The sequence below is a fragment of the Danio rerio genome, chromosome 4 (genome assembly GCF_049306965.1).
Source record: "Danio rerio strain Tuebingen ecotype United States chromosome 4, GRCz12tu, whole genome shotgun sequence".
Lineage (NCBI taxonomy): Eukaryota > Metazoa > Chordata > Actinopteri > Cypriniformes > Danionidae > Danio > Danio rerio.
Window position 1 is genome coordinate 11,612,501 of NC_133179.1, and position 25,503 is coordinate 11,638,003.

At 35.0% G+C, this 25,503-nt stretch overlaps 3 protein-coding genes across 8 annotated transcripts in view; 1 reads left to right on the forward strand and 2 right to left on the reverse strand.

The window, feature by feature from the left end:
- The window catches only part of mettl25 (methyltransferase like 25), a 23,076-nt gene extending 11,905 nt beyond the window's left edge, over positions 1-11,171 (reverse strand). For 2 of the 3 annotated variants that reach the window (XM_073946670.1, XM_068219737.1), the window contains exons 1-8: positions 10,898-11,171; positions 9,418-9,585; positions 9,170-9,288; positions 8,502-9,092; positions 6,555-6,702; positions 2,721-2,818; positions 2,385-2,414; positions 1,826-1,899 (exon numbers count right to left, since the gene is read on the reverse strand). In XM_073946670.1, the coding sequence (XP_073802771.1) occupies positions 1,826-1,899; positions 2,385-2,414; positions 2,721-2,818; positions 6,555-6,702; positions 8,502-9,092; positions 9,170-9,288; positions 9,418-9,585; positions 10,898-11,105 (1,436 nt within the window). In that variant the 5' untranslated portion in view covers positions 11,106-11,171. The remainder of the gene's footprint in view (positions 1-1,825; positions 1,900-2,384; positions 2,415-2,720; positions 2,819-6,554; positions 6,703-8,501; positions 9,093-9,169; positions 9,289-9,417; positions 9,586-10,897) is intronic. The other variant, NM_001045057.1, reaches the window with a different exon arrangement.
- Positions 11,172-11,350: 179 nt separating this feature from the next.
- Positions 11,351-12,861, forward strand: ccdc59 (coiled-coil domain containing 59). The gene is made up of 4 exons (NM_001045054.1): positions 11,351-11,559; positions 11,962-12,307; positions 12,412-12,517; positions 12,697-12,861. The coding sequence occupies exons 1-4, from the start codon at positions 11,406-11,408 to the stop codon at positions 12,859-12,861; spliced, it is 771 nt and encodes a 256-aa protein (NP_001038519.1). The 5' UTR covers positions 11,351-11,405.
- On the reverse strand, positions 12,613-25,369 carry LOC110439355 (scavenger receptor cysteine-rich type 1 protein M130-like). Of its 4 annotated transcripts, XM_073947075.1 has the most exons (18): positions 21,484-21,542; positions 21,071-21,281; positions 20,514-20,819; positions 20,121-20,429; positions 18,521-18,820; positions 18,105-18,419; positions 17,698-18,021; positions 17,304-17,621; positions 16,803-17,108; positions 16,488-16,562; positions 16,004-16,318; positions 15,698-15,916; positions 15,516-15,599; positions 15,368-15,403; positions 15,008-15,067; positions 13,899-13,976; positions 13,689-13,751; positions 12,613-13,494 (listed from the first exon to the last, which is right to left on the reverse strand). In XM_073947075.1, exons 3-18 carry the CDS (start codon positions 20,626-20,628, stop codon positions 13,490-13,492), a joined length of 2,922 nt encoding a protein of 973 aa, XP_073803176.1. In that variant the 5' UTR covers positions 20,629-20,819; positions 21,071-21,281; positions 21,484-21,542; the 3' UTR covers positions 12,613-13,489. The 4 variants fall into 4 exon arrangements, with proteins under 4 accessions (XP_073803176.1, XP_073803177.1, XP_073803175.1 ...); XM_073947076.1 differs by lacking the exons at positions 20,121-20,429; positions 20,514-20,819; positions 21,071-21,281; positions 21,484-21,542 and adding exons at positions 21,725-21,791; positions 24,801-24,863; positions 25,021-25,369; XM_073947074.1 differs by lacking the exon at positions 21,484-21,542 and having other exon boundaries at positions 20,973-21,382.
- Positions 25,370-25,503: the final 134 nt, after the last annotated feature.

Consider the following 25,503-nt stretch of genomic DNA (forward strand, 5'->3'; position numbering starts at 1 on the left):
CACTGAGAATGGCTCATCAGGGGGTACAGGCTGTGTGTTTACACTTTTACAAACAAACCAGGGCAGCTAAATTATGATTATGGTTTTGCACAAAACTAAAATTAAATTTTCAAAGCTCTAATATTTGGTTAATATCAGGTTTTGGATTTTTTTTTTTTTCAGATATTAAATTTAGTGGAAAGTTTCCAAGATCATTATTGCTTCCCAAAAGAAAGATCCAATTGTGAACAGCCTGAAATGAAGTTCTAAGTATTACTAGTCTGAATTTAAGCAAAAACCGATGCATTTTTGTAATAAATTTGCATATTACATGTCCCAGGTCTTTACTGATGACTTGAAAACAATGACTACCTTGACCTATCAACACTGTGAATGAAACTGAAACCTGATTGTTAAGCTAGCTTAATGTTGTTTTTTGTGTCTAATCTAGTATTAAAGCACTTTTGAAGCATGATGGTATGGGCTGTTTATATCACTGTGTTTAAATGTGCTGAGGAAGCTTCTGGAGCTGAAATTTAGATATGGTAATGGCTGTTTGGTTTTAGGCATGCACCATTAGAGATTGACTGAAGCCCTAACCAATCAAAGCAAAGCAAACTGTAAAGAAGGTGGGGTTTAAAGAGTGTAGGTCATTGAGTGAACTGTTTAAGACGCTGTGAGAAAAGAGTTGATGCTGCAATGAATATTATAAGAAAATCGAAGTGTTTTTGATCTAATATGGATGTAAATCTACAGTAGGATGGATTTAAAACAAAATTAGAAAACTTTATATTAGCATAATAGGGATACTTTAATTTTGCACTAAAAGCTATAAAACAGACCAAGTTATTAATTAAAGCATGCATGTACACTTAAAAAATTAATATGGCAAAAAGTCATGAAAATAAATGTTTTTATGCTACTTTAACTTATTTCAATAAGTTAATCAGGTTTAATTTAATATTTTCTTTGTCAGTTTGACTAATGTCAAGTCGAGATGAAAAGAAAAGTTAATTTAAATGAAGAAAAATTAAGAACCTCTAAAATATTTTTGACCTAATATGGATGAGAACCTACAATTGGAAAGATCTAAAACAAAATCAGAAAACTTCATAAGTAAAATTTTGCACTAAAAGTAATAAAACTGACCAAGCTACTTATTATTAATAGCATGCATGTACACTTCAAAAAATTATATGGCAAAAAGTCATGACAACAAATATATATACATAAATCAGAGAATGAAATTGCATACCTTTTAAGGACTTTTTAAGACTCTTTCCTTACATTTTATGCCCTTGTCGCCGACATTTTAACTCGCAGTACATTTACTAATTACTGATTGTAAACTAATACATTATTCATATACTGAATAAAAACGCTAATCCAGCAGGTGGCGCCAACAGAAAAGCAGGAATTACAGTGTTTCCCTGGTTACTGCAGTAAACAAAGCAGTGTGATGTCAATGTGATTTCCCGAAAACTATGCAACATCCCAATATTTAAACATTAAATTCAGGCAAACTTTAGCATACTGATATGAAATTGAATACATTGTAAAATAGCATTTAAGACTTTTAAAATACTTTTTAAGGGCCTTAAATTTCTCCTAATGGATTTATCAACTTTTAATACTTTTAAGACACCCCTGGACACCTTGTTCAATGAGTTAATCAGGTTAAATTTAATTGTTTTTGTCAGTTTGATTGATGAAAGTTTAAAAGACTAGGTTCATTTGATTCAACTTAATTTAGCAGATTCATCTTTTTTACCATGTAACAAAAAATGCTCATACATCAAATATGGCATACAATCTACAAAGCAATGTTAGTGCACATGATGGATACCTTTTAAAGCAATCGTAGTGATCCTGTAAAATAACATGGAGAACCGCCCGATAAAACAGTGACTCCATCGGCAGCTGCAGCAGAGAAAAAACCCAGATAAACCACAATCCAAACAATTTTGCTTCATTTCAAATCTGATTTTGCTTATGTTTGCTTACTTATTTATCTTCTTAATGACATTATTTGAAGTGTTTGTCCCAGTTACGGGAACTTCAAAAACCCGATTGGGTCATATTTTCCATGACAATTATGTCATCTAAACAATCAGACATGGAGAAGACAAAAAAGCATGGAGATTGTTCAGGCTGACCGCTTCACCCCTGAACTCTCCCTCGCTTTTTTCGAAAGAGGAAAAATCAAATTAAAATACACAGTGCATCTAATTAAATCAGATAAATATGCATATGCTGTCGAGCCTGACCGACACCACTATGATCAGCTGTGCAAACAGTTCTGATGGGATGAGACTGCACTCCTTATATGAAAATCCTGCAGGGGAAATGGCTTTTTAATTGAAATATTAATATTAATATGATGCATGACACAATCAAGTACTCACCCCTCCTCCGGCAGACACTCTTTCCAGAGCCTGAGAAGAGAAAAAAATAGTTTGTGAAGAACTTAACATGAGCCAAGACTGCAGAAAACTAGCTTAAATTGAAGCATTGTCCATCACTTTTAATTTAATAGATAGATAGATAGATAGATAGATAGATAGATAGATAGATAGATAGATAGATAGATAGATAGATAGATAGATAGATAGATAGATAGATAGATAGTTTAGTTAAATGTAGTTTAATGTTTGTTACAACATTCAGCTCATAAGCAAAGGATGTGGTTGCAGATGCGTGGGCAATGTGAGATGTTTTCGTGATGTGTGATGTACACTTACGAGACACGCCGACATCCTGGCATTTCGACCACAGAAACAGGCCTGATCTTTGAGATACTGACTCATAGGGAAACCACACACACCATCACTGGTACACCCTAAACAACATACACAAAGCAACACAACAAATAGAAAGAATCAACAAACTGTTATAAGCTATTAGTTACTAGTTAATTAGTTAAAGTTATCAGTAATTATCAAAGTTATGGTAACTAATAACCTTAAGTTTTCCGATGTGCACCTTTTGTAAAGCCACTTTGAAACAATAATTATTGTGAAAAGTTTTATACAAATAAACTTTAATTAAATTAAATTTAATCACATTTTAACATAAACCACCATTTAAAAGTTTGAGGTCATTATGTTTTGTGGTTTGATGCATTTATTGAGCAAGGATGCATTAAAGGTAAATTTATTATTTTAATACATGTAATTTGCTTTTGTATTTATCTATAACATATCACTGTTTCCACAGAAACATGAAAGGGCATGTCCGAGTTATTTATTTTATCATAAAATGAACAGATTTAGCAACTAGATTATTTATAGTATAATTAGTAATGCATTGTAATGTAATGAGGGTATTTATATAGCGCATTTATCGTGTATGGCTATACACTCAAATGGGGGGTCTCTCCACACCACCACCAGTGTGCAGCATCCACTTGGATGATGCGACAGCAGCCACAGAACAATGTCACCAATGTGATCACCACACACCAGCTATAGGTGGAGTGGAGAGACAGTGATACAGCCAATTCTATGGATGGGGATCATTGGGAGGCCATGAAGGAGAGAATTTGGCCACGACACTGCAGTTATACCTATACTCTTTACGAGAAGAGCCATGGGATTTTTAATGGCCACACAGAGTGAGGAACTCACTTTAGCGTCTCATCCGAACGATGGATAGTAATAACATTATTAATTGAAAACATTCATTCTAAAGTCTAAAATATAACATATTAAAACAAATCATTAAACTTATTTTGGATTCAATTCTAATAGTAAATTCAGATTTAATTCAGAAAAAAAAAACATTTAAACTACAAATTTATAAAAAGTAATGCAGATAAAAAAAAATCTAGAAATAAATAAATAAAATAACTATCATAAATAATTTAAATACGTTTAAATAGCACATAAACATATTTATTTGATAAATATGATTAAAATTGAAATTGGTTTACTACCTGAATGCTAAAATAAACTTCATTTGGAAAAAATTAATTTAGCACTATTTTAAAGTGCTATTTTAATTGCAAATTAAAAAAAATTAAATATATCCTTAATATATTTTTGATTAAAAAGCAACCACGGTAAACAGTAAAGACTCCTATGACAAAGGCAAATCATTACCAACTTAAGCTTTTAGAGTATGTCAAAACTAAAATCGATCTTTAAACGCTGAACATTTTGTGAATAAGAACATGTTGAGCACATGCCATTCAAACAGACCCATAGTGTGGTTTGGGGCCCATTCGTTGCACAGATAAACACTATTTACTCCAGATATCATGCTAATCTAAACCATGCCAAGCTGAACAGGATCCAGAGTCCAGCACAGGCCTGAAATATGTGCATGTGTGCGAAGCAGCAAGTAAAGAAACATGTACCGTGGCACTAACTTCATTATGAAATGCTTAACTCAAGAGTGAAGCTTGACATTGTTTTAAGACAACCAATCACCAATTTAATGACCGAAGACAACTATAAATAAGACATTCAAAAGTTGACTGCTTAACTAACGATGTTTGTGAGTGGGACTTCCTGTTTCCTGCTTTAGCTGGAGCCTTTGCGGGGGCTTTTTTTGATTTGAGTCAGCAAATGCAGGCCTACGGAGATACTAAGAAAAGTAACTCGCTGTCAAACTGAAAACATTATAGAAGTTAAATGTGCTACGGCAAGCAATAATTTATGCAAAAACTTTGTGACTGTAAGGGTGCTGCTAGTGGGACAGAAATGACCCACTTCACCTTTAAATGCACAGCATGATTTATACAGTGGAGACCAAAATTAGATAAAAGAGCAATGACTACAGCAAGAAGATTCCAATTAAAATTTCAGAAGGTTACAGCAGTCAAAAATGAGAAGGAAGTGTTTGTGTCCTCAATCTGAATGACTTCAATACATGTCAGGCCACATTAGGTTAACTAATCTCTCATAGAACATCACTAGGCATCTCTCACAACATGACTAGTCTCTCATAAGACATAACTAGTCTATTACTAGTCTATAACTGTTGTATCACTGGTCTCTCACACTGCTCTGGTGTTTCTTGCTCATTTTCAGTCTCTTCCACAGTTCAATGTGGTGTTTTTTAATCTATAACTTCTGAGTCAAGTTTAGGTCTGGACTCTAGGCTGGCCATTTCAGTGATTTTAGCCCTAAGGAACTGTTTTACCCCTTTTAACATGTTAAAGGTTTCATTGTCTTGCTTGATAACTCTGGCTGATTGGATGGTGAACACAGAGATCTTCAATTCAATCGATTTTTAAGACTAGAATGCTTAATATACTGTATATTTCCATTCGGACTCCATTTGTTTCATTACTTTTTAATTCTTGTACAGAACAAAAATGAGCCGCTGAAGCCCTGAAATCTCTGACATCATCATGTTGAAATCTCCACATGTTGTACTGACTCTTCTTGATTTACTGAGATCAAACAGACAGTCTGTTGAAGGGGAGAGTGTTTGTGATGTCAGTCCAACATTCGCACACACTTTATGCGCTTAAGTTCTGTCCCTGCAGCAACTGAGAGGCTGTGATGTGATCCCCAGGCTTTACATGACATTAAGACGTTATTGTAGTCCCGCTGTGCTACACAGCAAGGGACGCTGGCTTAATCGACAGTAATTATGTGATCAAAATATCATATTTTGTAGGCAGTCCACTCCTTTCTGCAGTGCTTGTTCTGTGAGTAAGTGTGTAACATAAAGAGAAAGACAGACAGACAGAAACCACATGCTCTTTTGGGAATAGCACCATGTCTTAAAGGGAAAGTACGCCTAAAAATAAAAAGGGATAATGTTTTGAAACATACAAATTAATAGTATGCAAAACATAAAATAACATATTCAGAAATGTCTCTATTTATTTATTTATTTATTTATTTGTCAAGTCCTTTAAATTGTTGCAGTTGGTTGAGGTTGTTTTGGACTGAATTTACATTTTCATAAGCCAACCATAAATTCACTATTTAATTAACGCTATTTAACAAACTAATGGTTTATATTGCTTTATTTTGTATATATTTTGACCCAGGATTGCCACAGAATTGTAAAAGAATAACAATTTTTTTATCTGATTATTTATTTAAAAATAAATAAATAAATAAATAAATAAATAAATAAATAAATAAATAAATAAATATATATATATATATATATATATATATATATATATATATATATATATATATATATATATATATATATATATATATATATATATATATATATATTATATTTAATAATAATAATAATATAATATATTAATAATTGCTTACATTATTATTACTGCTTATGAATAAAACTACCTAATATATTAATTTATTTACCAAACAACAGCAACAATAATTACTCATTATAAAAGAATGGGTTATACATTCAGTTTTTATATAACTACTACAACATATATCAATAATAAATCAATATTACTCAACTTTTTTGTGCCCCTGCTTGGTACAGGGTTGCACATTTCTGGTAGAAACATTATGCTACGAAACACAATAACACATATCTCATCTTGTTTGAAGACCTGAACAGATCAGCCTCGGTTAAACAGTGTGTGTGAAAGTGTGTGTGTCTTTATGAACAGGATGTTTTCTTACCCGGTCTGTCCTGATCAAACTCTTCAGACAGCAGGTGGTAGCAGCAGCCCACACTACACACTGCCCGCAGCTCCTGCTTGGCCCTGAACATCCGCAGGGAGCTGGAGGCCAAATCTCCACACGTGTGCAGGCCAACCAGAACTGCATTCTGGGCACCGGCAAGGAAAAAGAGAGAGGAAAAACGTCATTTAGTGAAATCAACACAGACCGGTTGCCATCTCTCATTGATCATCATAATCTGCTACAGGACACGTCCAAGTCCTTTCCCATTCTTAAGCTCAATTTCACCCAATTAACATGATTAGGATAATCATAGGCACTTCGCTGAGCCGTAATAACAACGATACAACTTCAGCTCTATAATCAAAGCACTCAGCTGGACTATTATCGAAGCATATTGTTTCTCTAAGTTATGTATTATATCTTTCTTTTATTTCTCATAATTTTAAAACCTGTTTATTTACATTTCTTTGTTGTTGTTGTTTTAACTTTCATATACTTGTCTCTTTTATTCCTGTTTATGTAAAGCACTTTGAATTACCATTGTGTATAAAATGTGCTATTTAAATAAACTTGCCCTGTCAAGTACACATTCGTTGTTTGATTCTGAGAGAACGTCATATATAATGTCATATGTTCATTCATAACACATTTACACTGACAAATGATGCATATTTGTTCATTATGCTTCAAATAGGAAAAAAAAGATTTCTAACATATAAAACTTTTATTAAAGCCTTCAACTAGGCTGTGTGAGAAAAAATATTATGCATACAATTATTATAATAATCTGCTACAGGACACGTCCAAGTCCTTCTCCATACTGTTATTGTAGCATATTGTGCATCCTGCATTATTTTATAAGTTTAGCACACATCCTTTATTTGATCCTGAGTGAATTTCATATGATATTAATTCACATTTGAATTAATCTCTAAGATTAATATCCCTAATATAAAAAAACATTTTTAAAAGCCTTCAATTAGACTGTGTGAGGAAAAAAATTAAGCATAAACTCAAAAATACAAAACTGTCTTTAAATAATTAATTTTTTTATAATCATACAGAATTATTGTACATTTTTATTATTATATAAACAGTTTTTTAGTAGTAACAGTAATATTTATTAAACTAAATTTAAACAGAACTATAAATTATATTAATAAAAAAACATACTTTAGAAGAAGTAATAATTCTAGAATGCATTATTAAGCTGTAATAGTTAAGTATATCAAATAATATAGTTATTTTTACTAGTTCCCCATCAATAAACTAATGTTACATCATTATGATTATTATAACGTAGTTGCTATTATAAAAATATAGCTGTTTATGTAAATACTGTTAATGTTTTTAAAGTATTTACATATTTTTTTTCATTGCTGTTGTTGTAATTTTCAATAATATTATTTATAAAATGTATGCTTAATTACTTAATGTTAATATTACTTGTATATAATTATCACTATTATTATTTATTCATTCATTTTCCTTTGGCTTAGTCTCCATTTCAGAGGTCACCACAGCGGAATGAACTGATAATTAATCCAGCATATGTTTTATGCAGCGGATGGCCTTCCAGCTGCAGCCCAGTACTGGAAAACACCCATACACACTCATCTGCACACACACTCATACACTACGGCCAATTTAGTTTATTCAATTCACCTATAGCGTATGTTTTTGGACTGTGGGGGAAAGCGGAGCAGCCGGAGAAAACCCAAATGAACATGGGGAGAACATGCAAACTCCACACAGAAATGCCAACTGGCCAAGCTGGGAATCGAACCAATTTCTTGCTGTGCCGCCTCCACTATTATATTGTATACAATTTATTACGATAGTTTACACCACAACAATATTATTTATTTAATAATACGCAATAAATTCCAATTAAAAGAATGATGATTCGGGTACAATGATTCTTCCTTGGTTCCCACCACTCACCTCCAGCTCTGTGATCAGCGTCTTGAGTTCAGTTTCTGCAGTCACATACGAGGTCAGAGGTGAAAACAGGCTGCTGTTGCTGTCTTTCCTCTTCCCTTCTCTGGCTTTCCTCTCCAGATTCTCCCTCTTCCTCCTCTCCCTCTCTTCCGCACTCAGCTTGCTGGGATGAACTCGAAGAGAGACGTCCTCAATGACGTCCAGCGCCAGCAAACTGAGGAAACTGCTTCCTGAATCTGAATCACTGGGGTCTAATGGACATTCTGCAGCATTATTTGAAGCTAATAAATCCCTAGTGACTTGTTGCGATAAAGCACTGCTCTCAGTTTGTGCTTCAACCCCTTGTTTTGTAATACAGTTTTTGCTGCCATCACTTTCATTGTAGTGTTCTCTACTCTCATCATTGCTCTGCACACAGTTATTCTCAATAAATCTGTGCTGCTGATAAGCTTTGGAGAACTTCTTCAGTTTCCTATTCCTCTCTTGAGCTCCGTGTGTGTTGGTGGTAGAGGAATCAATCCCAAATACTTGTAGATTATACCGCATTGATAGATAAGAGCATAGGTAGCCTTTTCCTGAACCCACATCTATCACCTGAAAAGATAAAAAAGATGCAATTCAGAATAAAATGAATCAGTTTTTAAGTAAATAACATTAGGAAATATACTTACCTGTTTGACTCGGCAGCATTTAGCTAAACTTGCAACAACTTCAGACATCGACTGCACCTCATGAGCCTTTTTCCAGTTCATGAACTCATCTGGTGCAAGAACCTTATTTGATGACTGTCCTATGGAAATTAGAGACGATGCATGAAATATGACCTTGTAATAACCTGAATGTGACATGCATAATAATCACAATAGATATGCAGTGAATGTAAATGAGTTTTTTCAGTGCTTCTGCAAAAAAAAGTAACCTGCTGCCGTGTCTCCACACATCAGTCTCAGATTGTGCATGAGCTCCTCCAGCTGCATACAAACACCCAGACCAGGTAAACAGTGCGCTTTTGCTGCCCTCAGAAGGGCTGATATGTCCAGCAGTTTTTTGGAGGCATTGCAGAAACCAAACGTGGTGTTTTCCTTCTCTAAAAAGCAAAAATAGAAACACGTTTAATATACTCCACTTCAGTGAAGCGTTAAAAAGTAGATTTTAATTTACAGAATTATTAAAGGGGATAAAAAAATATAAATACAAAACATTCAAAAAACAAAATAAAAAAATTAACCTTTGCAGGGCTCAATATTAAGGACTGCCCGCTGGCCCGGGGCCAGCGTGCAAGATGCTCAGGACAGTATACAGAATGGTTACTGTTTGTCAATTGCGTGCTTTCATGCCCAGACGTTTGTTTCGGAACCTATCTCGTTTGCCCAGTAAGCGCAGTTCGTGGCATATGTGAATCGGTCGGACATCGCCAGAATGAGGAGGTCTTGGCTCGATTGAGCGGATTATAGTGAAACAAAACGATCCAACAAACCAGGCTATATCACAGTGTATTATGGTTGAGTAATGGCCATATATATGGCTATATGAAGAGAAAATAACAAGTAGGGCAGGATGTCATTTCTACTGGCAAATGTGCGTTTCATGTCTAATATGAAAATGAAAGCATGCTGAAATATTACCATGTGCTGTTTATCCAATGACCGAAAAAATTGACCGAAATAAACATCTAATAATTTATCTGATAATTAGGCCAATTATTTTGTTCATTTGTTTTGTTCCTTTTTTAAATTGTCAGTTGTATTTAAATAAAAGTTATACAGAATAACTAAATGGCTTTACTTCTTTTTGGTGGGGCCAGAGAAAATTTTGGCAGGGCAAGTAAAAAAATCCCAATCGGGCCAGTAGAAAAAATCCCTAGCGTTGAACCCTGCTTTGTAATGTAGTCTTCCCAACCCTTGACAATAAGTTAAATTAAAATTCAATTTGAATTATAGCAAATGTCTTAATGAGCATTTTCCCAAACTATAAATATGTATATATGTGATGTATGGTAAATAAATGCGTAAAATAATGATTTACAGTATATAAAGTTCACAAATGTCAAAAAATACTTTTTAAAATATTCATAGTTTTTTTCATAATTCAACCAATAATAATACTACAATGATCAATGGAATTGTCCAACCAAAATGCATATTTCCTTACCACTTATTTACACTCAAGTGGTTCTAAACTTTTCTTAATTTCTCTCTTGTACAAATAATAAGATATTAAAAAGAATGAAAAAAGCCAACATTCACAGAACAAAAAGCACTATGGAAGTGCGATGGCTGTTTTTCCTCCAACATATCCTTCTCAACAGATTAAAGAATACGTGTAGGATAAGTAAATGATGACAGAAGTTTCATTTAGTGTGAACTATCCCTTTAATAACAGTTAATCCGCTTTCTTACCTTCTAGCGCCCCCGTGCTGTCCTGTGTGGAACTGATGGCACACAACACATCCTCTGGGCTGACACTGATGAACGTGCTCCAAACACCCCGCGTGTAAAAGTCCACAGTGTGTGCGTTTGAGATACTTAAAGATATGGATAGAAAGTGCTTCACTTCATCTATCTTCTTTTTAACCGCCACGATATGTAGGTCATTAAAAGCCATCATTAAAAGACACAGCAAAGTGAGTAAACATCAGGGGAACTGTTAGCTGTTGACACATTTTCTGTATCTAAGGCATAAGTAGTCAAATGAAGATGTGATTCAATTTAGGCGAACTAATGCGCGGCCATTTTGGGTGTACCATGGAGCGTTGTGTTCAATGGGAGACTTAAATATATTGCCCTTACACTAATGTCGTTGTTTTGACTAGTAATGCCTTGTTGCGTCATTTTTGTGCGTCTTTACACGAGTAACATCCGTTCTGTCCACATTTTAGTGTGTGTACATGGTAATTTAACGTGAAACATGGCACCTTTTAAACAAAACGCTAAAAATAAAGGTCCGATTAGAGGAAAACAGTTTAATAACAAGTTTCAACGTGGTGGGTTGTCTCACAACGCCAAAAGGAAACGAAAATGGGTTCCGGAGGACAAGGTTTTTGATGGTAGCTTAAAAGAGGGTGAGTATCTGTGTTAAAATACAGCCATATAAATACATAAATGAATATGAAAATGCATTTAAATACATTAAAGTGAATGTACTTATGGTTCAATGACAAATCTACCATGCAATAAACATCTGTAGCACACGTGTCTAGTTCCTATTAAGACATAAGTAAATATTATAAATAAAATTACATACATTTTAAATACATTTATACATTTTTGTAATAGTATGTTGTCAGATAATTTTGGAAAAATGTCAAAATGTTTTTTTAAATAGCTTACAGTTATGCATTTAGAGAAAAAACTTTACATCATCGACGCATACATATAAAATATGACTGATAAATGGTCAATAGAGTTAAAAAAAATGGCTACTAATTTAATGTAATGTGTCCGAATATTTAATTTGCTCCTAGGTCAGGGGTTTGCATTCAAAAGGAAGGAGAAGGTAAAACATGAATACAACAAACTTCTTCGAAAGGAGAGGAAGAGAAAGCAAGAATCAAAAGTCCAGTTGCAGGAGGAATATCCTGAGCATCTGAAACATCTTTATCTGGCTGAAAGAGAACGACTAGATGAAGAAGAACAGGAGAAGAAGAAGAAAAGATGTAAAGGAAGAGCCGTAGAGGAAGACATAGAGGAAGATGATGATAAACTAAACAAGGATTTGGGTTCTTCTAGCAGTGAAAAAAACATTACAAATACATCGACTGATCAAACTATTGCTCCTGCTTCGTCTAATGAACCAGCGCAGCCTGAAAGGTATAGTAACAGCCAATGTACATGTTTATACAATTATGCATATACAAATTATAGTTAAGCTATCCATTTATATTGACTGACACGTTTTTGATTTGTCTCATCAGCTCACACAAGACCACATTTTTCCAAAGGAAACAGAACATATCATCATATCAGAAGACTAAGCAAGAATATGAGAGGATAAAAGAGGAGCGTGCACGAAAAAGAGAGGTGAGGTGGTCTAATCAGCTAATGTAAGATGATCGCTAGAGCTAAACAACACATTCACTTGTTAAGTAGTATCATGTAATTAATAAATAGGCGTATTCACTGTCCTTTAATGAAGCTTTATTATGTAAACATACACATTTTTACATTCAAGATTGTTGCATTTTTTTACATCTGTGTAGGAAATCTTAAAAGACAAAGCTCAGCGGGAAGAGGCTTTGAAGAAATACAAGGAAAAGAAAATAGCCACATATCAGTTGTTGAAAAGAAAAACCAAGAAAGGACAGCCCAATCTAAACCTGCAGATGGAGCTTCTGCTGCAAAAGATTCAAGCTCAGCGCAAATGATACAGTGTCAGCCACAAAATGAGACTGTTTTAAGATAAATAAATGGAACATCTACATTAAACTGTGCTATTTTGGTGAGTGCATTGTTTTTTGAACACAAGGATGTATATATCTTTAGCACACAATGTTGATATTTTTATAATATACAAATAATAAAATACTAAATTGTCCCATAAATCAAGGTGCCTGTAAACAATAGCAGCTACAGCAGTAAATATGATTACTTAGTATCTATAAAAATATCAATGTATCAATATTTTTAGGTAGATTATGCTGTCAGCACATGAACTGCCTAAACGTGCCTTCCTAAATAATCATAGCATTTTGCTTAATTTTCCCCCTTTCTTCTGATTGTCTTTTTAAAATTCTTTGTAACATGAAAAAAAGTTAAATATATTTTGAAATGCATTTTTATACCAATAAAAGTCAAATAGAAAAAAAAATCATATACTAAAATGCACCGTCTAGTCATATAGAAATATTAAAGAAATACATAGAAATGATGCATTAGTAGAAACAGAAGAAACTCCCAGTAGCTCCTGTAAATGTATTATGATTTCCTGAGCAGAAGTAGCGGGTTTGGGCATTGAGTTAATTGGAACCCTCTTTATTTGACTCCTCCACATCATCAGTCTGTTTTTAAAAACATAAACCAGTTCAGCTCTCATAGTTACAATTAAATCAATAAAATCTGAAAAGACCCATGTCATTTTTATTGCAGCTTACGACTGCCTAAAACTTCCAAAAAATTACATGATGATTTAATACCAATAGATGCATGTTCAGTATTAGCCTTTGATAATAAAGTGCAGTTCTGTGTGACTCACCGGTTAAACTCTGCAGGTTCTGTCCAATAATGATGACATCATCGTAAAGCTCTGGTGTGTCCACTGCACAATCAGGAAGATATAAACAGAACAAATGTTCTGACCATTAGTTCAAAAATTATTCTAAACATGCAGAGAGTAAAAGATGGACATCAATTTACTGTCTCAGTTTATACATTTAAGGATATAAAATTAATAACATAAAGACACCTGTCTCATAATCTGGTCTCAATCCATCAGTGATGACATCATCATAATATCCTGTTGTGATTTCCTTCATCGTTTCTCCTGCATCAAACATATACATACATTTTTGTGGGAAAAAAATGAAAATAGCTTCAAGCCATTGGTATTGTTGACATCATCAAATGTGTAATAGTCTAATAGGAGGAAAGTTTTCATATTTTAATAACTCTGAAGTCACTGAACATATTTAACTTAGTGATTTTACTTAAAGTATGTGATTTTGATGTTAGTTACAGTTTATATAGTTTATGCAGTGGTGTGAAAAAGTGTTTACCCTAACTGATTTCTTTATGCATGTTTGTCAAACTTTAATGTTATAAATCAGCAAAAAAATAATTATATTATTATAACACAAGTAAACACATAATGGAGTTTAGGAGTGAAGGTTTTTATTTAAGGGAAAACAAAATATACAACTACATAGCACTCTGAAAAAGTGTTTGCCCCTTAATGTAATAACTGGTTGTGCTACCCTTTGCAGCAAAAACTGCAATCAAGTGTTTTTGATAACTTTAGTGATACAGTTCATGCCACAGTATCTCAAATAGATTCAGGTAAGGATTTTTGACTAGGCCACTCCAAAGTTGCTGGTGTGCTTTGGATCATTGTCCTGTGGCAAGAAGTTATTTTACATCATATATAAAGGGACACACACTCTCCAAAACATTCAGCTTTTGTCTCGAAGTCCAGTTCAAAAGTTCTGGGAATCATCAAGAGGTTTTTTTGCAAAACTGACATGAGCAACACTCTGGCAAACGCATTTTTTCACAGAGGGCTATGTTGTTTTGGATTTTGTTTTCACTTAAGAAAAAAAACCTGTAATAAAATTTTGCATGATATATTTACTTGTGTTATCTTTGATAAATGTAAATCAGTTTGATGATCTGAACCCACTAAAGTGTGACAAACATAATGGTAAAAAAAAGGTATTTGTGAAATAGTTGTACCACTGTATGTATGTATGTGTATATGTGTATGTTTATAAAACGTTATATAATGTATATATATAGTTTGCACATCAAATAATGATATGTACTGAGTATGGAAATTTTAAAATACTCTTTCTCTCTAACCTGGAAGAAAATCGTCATCATTTTCATATCCAGAATGGAGTTCTTTAGAGATTAAACTCCCTGTGAAAGAAGAACAAAACATTAATAAAACATGTTCAAAAGACTATTGGATTGTATTGAAATATATTAAACTGAGTGATGATAAAACACAAATATTAGTTGCCTAGATTTTAAAGGCAATACAGAGAAATTATTATTATTATTATAAAATGTGTCCTTACATGAACCTATTCACTGTGTTCAAGAAATAGACACAGGAAGAGATAAACACAAACACCTGCATCTACGGTATGTACAAAAAAAATGAGCCTTTCTTATTCCCCGCTTAAAACTTACAAACACACACATGTAAACACGCACCTGCAGCTCTGTGCCTGTGGTTGTCTGTCAGGAATTCTGTGGTTTGAAGCAGGAGGTTTAACAGGCTAATAATAGATGAACATCAACTGTCTGACAGACTCTCTTACTGTACTAATCATAATAAATGAGATTAATGCTCATGTCTCACCCGTGTGAGTGAAGTGATTGTGTTTGTGCTGAATCTCCTCATAAACAGCCTCAGTGGTGGTCCTGTGTGTCCTCTTAGAGAGAGCTGTGAGTGTCGACACACAAACCTGCTGTCAGTTCACAACACATGACTGATCACACACTGAAGAAGACACAATATGACAGTCTCTGGATCTCTCCTACCTCTCCTCATCACTCTGTTCTGCTGAATCAGTATAAGCAGCGGCACTAAGAGCAATAAGAGCACAACTCCCAGTACAATCAGCAGCACTGGGGGGACTGGGAGACTTTCTGGACCAGTTTGTGGAGGAGAGACTGATGTTGAGCTCACTGTCTGAGAAACTGCAGCAGAAGATGATGCTGATGTGGCAGGAGTAGTGGACACTGATATATCCGGCAAGTCTACTAAGACAGGTTTAAAAGCATGCAAATGACTGATTAATTTTTTTTTTTACTAGAATTAAAATGATTTAAAAATCTGTCAGTGACCTGCACAGGTGAGTCCAGCGTGCTTTTTGTGGGAGCAGTCAGTGTGGTTGTTCAGGGAGAGAGGACAGTCCCACAGGTGAAGCTCAATCCCTCTGCACTGGACTCTGTTCAGCCACACAACACCTTCACCAGCACCAAAGACTGAATTCCCATCAGCCCTCAGTGCTGCTCCACAACCCAGCTGCCTGCAGACCACCTGAGCATCACTGATGTCCCAGAGATCATCACAGACTGAGCCCCACACAGCGTTATGATACACCTCCAGCCTCCCAGAGCACCGGCCGCCCCCTCCACGCAGTCTGAGAGGAACATGAGCTGAAACACACATCAACATCACTGAACTGCTTTAACACATTTACAAAAAAACACAGTAAAGTTGAAGCTGAATGCCAATTCATAATAATGTCAGAGCTAAATAAAGTAAATGGCTAATTAGGAAAATACAAATTTACATCAAGAATTAACTTTGTTTAATAAAACTTACTTGAACACTGTCTATGGTAAAGAGATGGTGACGTAGAACATGTCAAATTACTCCAAGAATCTCGAGCCTGCTCTTCTAATATATAAATACAAATAAAAAAAAAATAATAAAAAATATAAATAGAAATCTGAACAAATTATGAAATTACATTTGTAATCTGTAATTAGATCTGAATGTGTCGAAACATTGCACTTTCAAAAATTATTTTGCTCTCTCCTAATCATAATTGTTAATTATTCAGACATAAAGTAAACTTATATGTGAAGAAGCATGAATATATGATTAAGATCATATATTATTGAACTATCATCCTACCTGAGCAGCTGATTTTGGCCACTTCATATTCATCATTGCAGATATTTTGTCCCCAGGGTAAAGATGGACACTGCCACAGATTTGAATCATGTGGTCGACATGTTACTTTATCCAACCAGTTAGGAGCTGATTTAAGCCTTGATGTTGAATCAGACAAAACACCAGATCTTCCACAGTTCAGCTCTTGACAGATCAGACTCACTGTGTCTATTTCCATCTGATTCCAGCACACATTTCCCCAGGATCCATTGTAGAAAACCTCCACATTCCCTTCACAGCCCTCAGTTAACCTGATCTCTTTAAACTCTACAGTGAAACATAAGATAATTTAACTTTAAACCAACCATCTGTTATTTATTATACATATTTTATTTTTAATTTCTGCTCTCAACCAAAACTTTTATTTCAAACACTGGATCTTATATATGCTGTATATGAAGTATATATGGTTCAAATTAAGGTTAATTGAATTTTTCAAAAGCTATATACACTATTGTTTACCAGAGCAGATGACTCCTACATCCTCCTTGTGTCCACAGTCATGTTTCCCCCAGCCTGGAGAATAGCAGCTCCACAGGGACGTCTCATTCCCCTCACACTCCACCTCATCCAGCCATATGGGTCCAAAACCAGGACCAAACCAGGCTGGTACCTGCTGGTTACTGAGGGCCACTCCACACTGCAGCTGTCTGCACACCACATGGGCATCTTTAATATCCCAGGAGTCGTCACAAACTGTCCCCCATGAGCCGCTGTGAAAAACCTCCAGCCTCCCTGCACAGTCTCCCCCAGAACCCACCAGCCTGATGGACCCGCAGCCTGATATTCAGAGAAAGAGAAACACATTATTTATCAGGAACAACTCCAGAATCTGCCCAGATGTTGTTGTTCTCACCAAGGCAGGTGATTGACAGCTGTTGTGTGGAGCTGCAGTTGAGAGTTTGTGGAGAGCTGCAGTTCCCCAGATGAGCTTCACTCCCAGAGCACTGGAAGCCCATCACACACTCATGACTGTGTTCAGGACTGGATAAAGAGGAGCTCGAGAAGTTGAGCACAGAGCCACAGCCCAGCTGTCTGCAGACCACAGAGGATTCAGTGAAACTCCAGGAGTCCAGCAGAACCTTCCTCCAGACCTGCTGGATCAAAACTTCCACCTGCCCCTCACACTGACTCTCTCCAGACAACCGCACCAGACCCTCATGAAGAGCCAGAGATGAGTCTGAAGAAAAACATGAGGCAGTTTATTAATATATAAATACATGTAATTTATGTAATGTATTTTTTTCAATAAAATGTCCTCACTAGAGCAGATGACTCCAACATCTCGTCTATGAGAACGTTCAGCTCGACTCCATGAAGAGATTAAACATTCGGAGAGTTTTGTTTCATTCCCGTCACAATCAAACACATCAGCCCAGATTTCACCACTTCCCTCTCCAAACCAGTCTGATCCCACAACAGACACAGCAATCCCACAATTCAGCTGTTTACAGAGGACACTGGCAGCTCTCATATCCCAGCATGCATCACACACTGTGCCCCATTTACTGTAGTACTGACGTTCAACTCGACCAGAACAGGAGTCAGGACCATTGACCAGCCGGACATCAGTGTAACCTGGACAGAAAATTTAGGGTTGAGTGAAGAAGTGTCAATGAGATCACAAGCAAATTAAAGATTGCATTAATAAAGTAAGTTAAACTTTGAGTCTTCAATACCAGAACATGACATTCTTATGCCATTTTTATGGGTACAGTTGACTATGAATGAAGATATTGGACAGACGGATATATGAGGCTCATTTCCTCTGCAGCGAATCTCTTGTGTCCACATCCGAGCGTCTCCTTTGTTAAAAGCAGCAGCTCTCAGCACCTGTACAGGAGCCCCACAGTCCAGCTCTCTACACAGAACCTCTGCATCCTGCTGGTCAAAGGCAGTGTCACACATTGTGTGCCATGTGTTCTCTCGTAGTATCTCTAACTGCCCAGAACAGCGAGAAGCTCCAACTAGCCTGGACCCTTGAGCAGAAAGACAGCAGACACACTTGTATAACTTGTAGACTTTATAACATTCAAATAGTACATTCAATAGTACATTATTAATTATTACTGGTAAACTTCTGTCCTTCCTAAAATACAATGGTAAATTAAAAAAAAATCTCTTAGCAATATTATTATTGATTAAAGGCAGTTTGGGGTGTATACAACTTCGGACCCTCTTAAAACTTGAGAAAACATGCATAATTACTTTCCTGACCTTTTGTAATTATATAAGTAGACATATGCAAATATTTAATTATTCGATATATCATAATAATGGACTGATATCATGGCTAATCCAAATTATTGAATATAGTATATTATTAAAAACAGAATATTTACTATATATTTTTTTAAGAGTGTCTCTTAAGAATATTTAGATATTATTTGTCGTGGTGTTCATAACAGTGCCAAATGATTGGAGACTCGGCTAGCTTAATAGTCAAACATGAACATTTTTACATGTTAATCTGACCTCTTACATGCTGTAATATTGATTGAAAATTCAAGTAGACTATTTATAGGACTATTGTACATTAATACTGTGCAATAAGGCTCCAATAGTTATCATTTTATTTATCTAAACTCACAATGAAAACTATATTAAAAAAAAAAACTTTTATTAATCTTAGGTCATTAATCTTGGTTTATGCCTATTAACCTGGTAAAATGATAGTCATAATCCGATTACAAGTTGTATTCATTTTATTATATGCAATTAGTAACTAGTAAAACTCAGTTGTATTTTTAAAAGTAATATTGACATATTTATTAACATGACTTTATTTTACTATTGATTTTAAAGTATTGCTATAACATTTACTAATATTCTAAGTTCAGTATTGTTTTTTTTAATTTATTTTTGCAAATTATTAGTAACCATTTTTATTTGACTTTTGAGAATTTCGTTGCCAATTTGTCTTGATTAAGTAATAGCGAAAGCAAAAATGCTGATACAAATTGCAATAAATTGTCCTGTCATTTAAAAAAAGAATTAAATAACAGGACATTATTAGATCATCATCTTCACATATGTTTGGTCACATGCTGCTACCATTAACTAATATGACAATATTTCAAGAATCATTTATATATGACATTTTTATTTCTCCCCAATGAGCCTCATTCAGAGACTAGATATAGTAAAAAACTTTCTGTAGTATTCAATAACACAATATAACAGTCTGTAAGTCAGAGGAGCTAAAAAAACTGCATGATTTGACAGTTCAAAGTTCTGTCATTTTTGCTGTAGAAACAACAGAATATTAATTGGGATTACCAGAGCAGATAACCCCAGCATCATCAGCATGATTAGCCTGATGTTTTCCCCAACCAATTGATCGACAGTCCTTTAGTGCAGATTCTGCTCCAGTACAGATCACATTAATAATCCAGACTTGTCCTCGCCCTTGGCCAAAGTAGGCCTGCTTAGGTGCACCTACAGCCTCTCCACATCCCAGTTCTCTACATACCACTGTAGCATCAGCCATATCCCAGCCAACATCACTCACTGTTCCCCACTGACCACTATGATAAACCTCCACTCGACCAGCACATGTATTGCCACTACCCACTAATCTTAATGTTTCTAATAAAGGAGAAAAAAAAACTATTTTAGCACGGTGGAATTTACACAAATATATGATTTTGAATCAAAATTGTGGGTTCCTACCAGAACACACAAGTCCAACATTACTGTTAGAGGAGCAATTGCTGTGAGAAGATGATACAGGACAGAAAGCAAATTGATACTCATTTCCTCTGCAGTGAATCTCTTGTGTCCACATCTGAGTGTCTCCTTTGTCAAAAGCAGCAGCTCTCAGCAACTGTTCAGGAGCCCCACAGTCCAGCTCTCTACACACAACCTCTGCATCCTGCTGGTCAAAGGCAGCATCACACACTGTGTACCTTGTGTTCCCAGAAGGCACCTCTAATCTCCCTGAACAGCGAGAATTTCCAACCAGTCTGATGCCTAAATCTACAGGAAATATACATGTAAATCATTATAAATTAATGCCTTAAAATATTCAACAAGTTCTATACTGTTAATAACTTAAATGCTATTACAATGTTTTAATTGCCAACACACACTTCTGAGTAACTGAGCAACTGTAATTTTTATGTGGCTTACCTGAACAGATAACACCAATATCCTCAATATGTTTACAGTCATTTACACCAATCTTTCTTCGTAGGCATTTAAATATTGAGGATTCAGATCCACTACACCTCACATCATCCATCCAGATTTTTCCTGATCCAGGTCCGAAGTGAGCAACACGCATTGTATCTGAAGTATGGGTACAGTTCAGTTCTCTGCACACCACTGCAGTGTTTGTCAAACTCCAATAATCATCACACACAGTTCCCCACCGTCCATTATAATAAACCTCTAATCTACCAGCACAGGAATTCTTACCACCAACCAGCCTCACGTTTGCTGTAGACAAGAAATAGACAATAATGTAAAAAGTAACAGCAGATAACAACAACAGATGCTGAGCCTAATACTGAAGGAAGAAAAGCAGAAATTTGCCCTTAAAAAAAGGAACATTTAGATTAAAGCAAATATTAAACATAAAAAAGTTAATTTTATAGTCTATCACTAAGTAAAATGAACTCCCGCATGAGTGTATACATACCAGCCCTCGTTAGTCTCAGCACAGTAGACAAAAAAATCCAAATTAAAAATCTCCCCATCTTCACTGATCATACACGCTGCTTGATAAACTCAGAAATGAAATGTTCAAGAGACAGAGCCAGATGAGTTCACAAGCACCAAACAACAAGCCAATCAAAGTCACTTTTACCTTATTAGACAGAGGAGAGGAAATCATCAAAAAGTTTCATTGACAAATCAGAAGGCGTATTTATGATTCTTACCATATTTATTAAAAATACGTCAGCACCGATGAAAACGACTCCTCCTCCACCTAAGAGAGACACTTGACTGGGGAGAAACATACAAGAAAGAGGGGTGACAGAGTGACATGTACAGGAAACTGATTACAGTCACATGAAACATTCCAGTTATTTACAGCATCAAAGCCCAGCACCTGCATACAAACAAATACAAGCACTGATTGACAAACAGATTGCTGCATGCTTCTCACATTAATGATTTCAAAACATTAGTAGACTACTAAAATTAAACACAACATTTTAACGATCATATTTAATTATTATAAAATATTTAGAAGTATTTCTTAGCAATATATCATGTTATCCGACTACTCAACATTTTGCAAATGAAGGAGAAGCGAGCATTTTTTAAATTAATATTTTTACAAATAAAAAAAAGGGGGGGGGGGGGGGGAACAGCAAAATATTCCTATGGTCATACAGAGTTATTCACCAAGGAGAAAGTTTGTGATCATCACTGCAATACCTACCTATTCCTGCGGGCGGCAGTAAAAGACTAGGCCACAGGTGTCAAACTCAGTTTCAAAAGGGCCGCAGCTCTGCTTAGTTTAATTCCAACCCTAATTAAACACACCTGATCAAACTAATTGAGTCCTTCGGGCTTGTTTGAAACCTACAGGTAAGTGTGTTGGAGCAGGGTTGGAACTAAACTGTGCAGGGCTTCGGCCCTCCAGGAATTGAGTTTGACACCCCTGGACTAGGCCGACTGTTGTCTGTGAGACTGTGCCTAAAGTTTTACTCATACTTCATTCATTTTCTTTTCGGCTTAGTCCCAATAATAATCAGGGGTCGCCACAGTGGAATGAACCGCCAACTTATGCAGCATATTTTTTACGCAGCGGATGCCCTTCCAGCTGCAACCCACCACTGGGAAACATCCATACACACTCATTCACATACACTACGGACAATTTTTTAGCCTACCCATTACTCATACTTGACCAAGGTAAACTGATTTTTTCTTATAATACTTCAGTAACAAAGTCACAGTTTCAGTTTTCTGTTTTACAAAGAAGAATTCATTTTGGCCTAATTCATAGATCATTTTGAGGGATGTAAACAAAAACAATGGTCCCAACATGTTTCCTCTTTTACATTTTTAATTCCTATAGCTTCCGAGAATTTAAAAAGCGACACACATTAATAAATAATGTTATGACAGCTGTTTTAACATTAAGTTATGATGAATTGCTTCTTATTACAGTTATAAAAGAGTTTAATAACAAGCAGGAAATGTTCATGGGCCAATGACATGGCTACATTGAAACTTTTTATATTTTTTGAAGGGGCTTTAAGCAGGCACTTATCGCTGAGTGATGCAATCTCAGCTTGCATCATAAAGGCTGCATCCAGATACTATTGGGGCACTTCTACCCGAGTCTACAGCTGAAAGAACACACTTTAATGATGCAATAAATCAGACAGAAAAGTTTAAGGCATGCCTTAATATTAAGAAATATCAATATTTTGAGAATATTTTACGGCCCATGACTGTGTAGTTTCAGTTTAGTTTTATGGTGCAAACTCAAAAATCAAACACGTTTTGAGGGGTTTCTTTATAAATATACGATTGTGGTTTTTTGTCCCATTTTTAGCTTTACATTTGTTAATTAGTGACGTAAATGACAATTACTTATTTTACTGTTTGGTTTATTAACTGTATTATAGGCATAGGAGTGGCATCAGAATGTAAGGAATAATTGATGACAGGCTGTTACACCTTATCTCATTCATTCATTCATTACTTTTCTTTTTGGCTTAGTCCCTTTATTAATCTAGGGTCACCACAGCGGAATGAACCACCAACTTATCCAGCATATGTTTTACTCAGTGGATGCCCTTACAGCCGCAACACAACATTGGAAAACATACACCCTCATTCACACACATACACTACGGACAATTTAGCTTATTCAATTCACGCAAGTCTTTGGACTGTGGGGGAAACCAAAGCACCCGGAGGAAACCCACGTGAACACGGGGAGAACATGCAAACTCCAGACAGAAATGCCAACTGACCCTGCTGGGGCTAGAACTAGCAACCTTCTTGCTGTGAGTCAATCGTGCTACCCACTGTGCCACCGTGACGCTCCACCTTATTCTCTAATAAGACAATTGTTAGGTACTAAATTTGGACACTTTAGGAACTTATATGCACCTGCATTAAAGGTACAAAAGCAGTGACTGGGGTTGACCTTTTCAAAACATACTCTTTTGTACATTTTAGGTAAAATATGTAAGCTACCTAAAATGCAGGGGGATGCCACAGACCCCAAATATGTCTTTGAGCAAGGGACCATAAAATATGAAGATATCTATTGGTTTAATTTATACGGTGAAATAAAATAAAAAGGTGTCTAAAATATTATTTGAATTATATTTTGTTCCAGTAAGTTAAAATATTACATGCTCATCCTACAAGCTGTTCTGATAAAAACCCTTTCTGGTAAAAATGCAAAATTTAATTTGACAAAATCTTTAAAAAAAGTACTTAAATAAAATTATAAATATTTTGGACAAATACTAAAATGCTAATTCTTAAATTTATTACTGATATTTGCAAATCATTTGATTTATTATATATATATATATATATATATATATATATATATATATATATATATATATATATATATATATATATATATATATATTTATATATATATATATATATATATATATATATATATATATATATATATATATATATATATATATATATATATATATATATATATATATATATATATATATATATATAATTACATTAAACATCATTTATGCAAAAGTAATATAAGAAACTCTCAGTATCTCCAGTAAATATAATGTGATTTCAGCAAAAGAGACCGTGGGTGTGGCCACTGGTCATATGAGCCCTCCCTCTTTAGGTGACTCCTCCTCTACATCATCATAGTCTGTAATAAAAACTAAAATCAAGCTGATAGTTTTCAATCTCATAACTGCATCATTATTTAGATTTTAGAGTTTAAAAGAGCAAAAATAAAACAGATATAAGATATAAAAATGTTAAACATACCCAAGAGGTTTCTCTCATCTTCACTGTTGTTCTTCACATCATCATACTCTTCCTGATCTCCCTCTGACACAATTAAACCACATACTATAATTTGCTTTCACTGAACTCTACCCACTTCATGACTGTCTGAGAGTATTACATTCAGCACTGATAAAGCCATGAGGATTCACTAATATAGAAATGCATGTTTAGTATTAGCTGTATTGTCTGTTTGACTCACCTGTTAAACGATCAAGGTTCTGTCCATTAATGTTGACATCATCATAATGCTCTGGGTTGTCCACTACACATACAGGAAGATATAAATAAACAAAATGTTACATCATCAAATCTGTACTGAGCATCACTTTGTCCTATTAATAATAGTCACTAAATAATATAATTTAATAGTCCTAAACTGTTCAACAACAAAACAATTATGGATTTAGTTTTTCACTTCAGTATTGACTGTTGTATAGCCCACTTTAGAAAACCAACTTTTCTGTATAGTTTACTTTTCTAAACCACGTTCCTGGCGGACCACCAGCTCTGCACATTTCCTTGTCTCCTTAATCAAACACACCTGATTCAGATCAACAGCTCATTAGCAGAGACTGAAAGACCTGTCATGGGTGTGGCAGACAAAGGAGACATCCAAAACATGCAGCGTTGGTGGTCCTCCAGGAACGTGGTTGAGAAACACGTGTTCATAAGTCAAATGACC

What these genes read in the sequence shown, in the direction of transcription:
- ccdc59 (NM_001045054.1), top strand. Translation starts at nt 11,406, where the DNA reads ATGGCACCTTTTAAACAAAACGCTAAAAATAAAGGTCCGATTAGAGGA. An exon ending in TGATGGTAGCTTAAAAGAGG is followed by an intron (nt 11,560 to 11,961) that starts GTGAGTATCTGT and finishes ATTTGCTCCTAG; the next exon opens with GTCAGGGGTTTGCATTCAAA. An exon ending in GAACCAGCGCAGCCTGAAAG is followed by an intron (nt 12,308 to 12,411) that starts GTATAGTAACAG and finishes TTGTCTCATCAG; the next exon opens with CTCACACAAGACCACATTTT.
- LOC110439355 (XM_073947074.1), bottom strand. Translation starts at nt 21,126, where the DNA reads ATGCGTGTTGCTCACTTCGGACCTGGATCAGGAAAAATCTGGATGGAT. An exon ending in GGCCAAAATCAGCTGCTCAG is followed by an intron (nt 16,563 to 16,802) that starts GTAGGATGATAG and finishes TTTATATATTAG; the next exon opens with AAGAGCAGGCTCGAGATTCT. An exon ending in GAACAGAGTGATGAGGAGAG is followed by an intron (nt 15,600 to 15,697) that starts GTAGGAGAGATC and finishes CGACACTCACAG; the next exon opens with CTCTCTCTAAGAGGACACAC.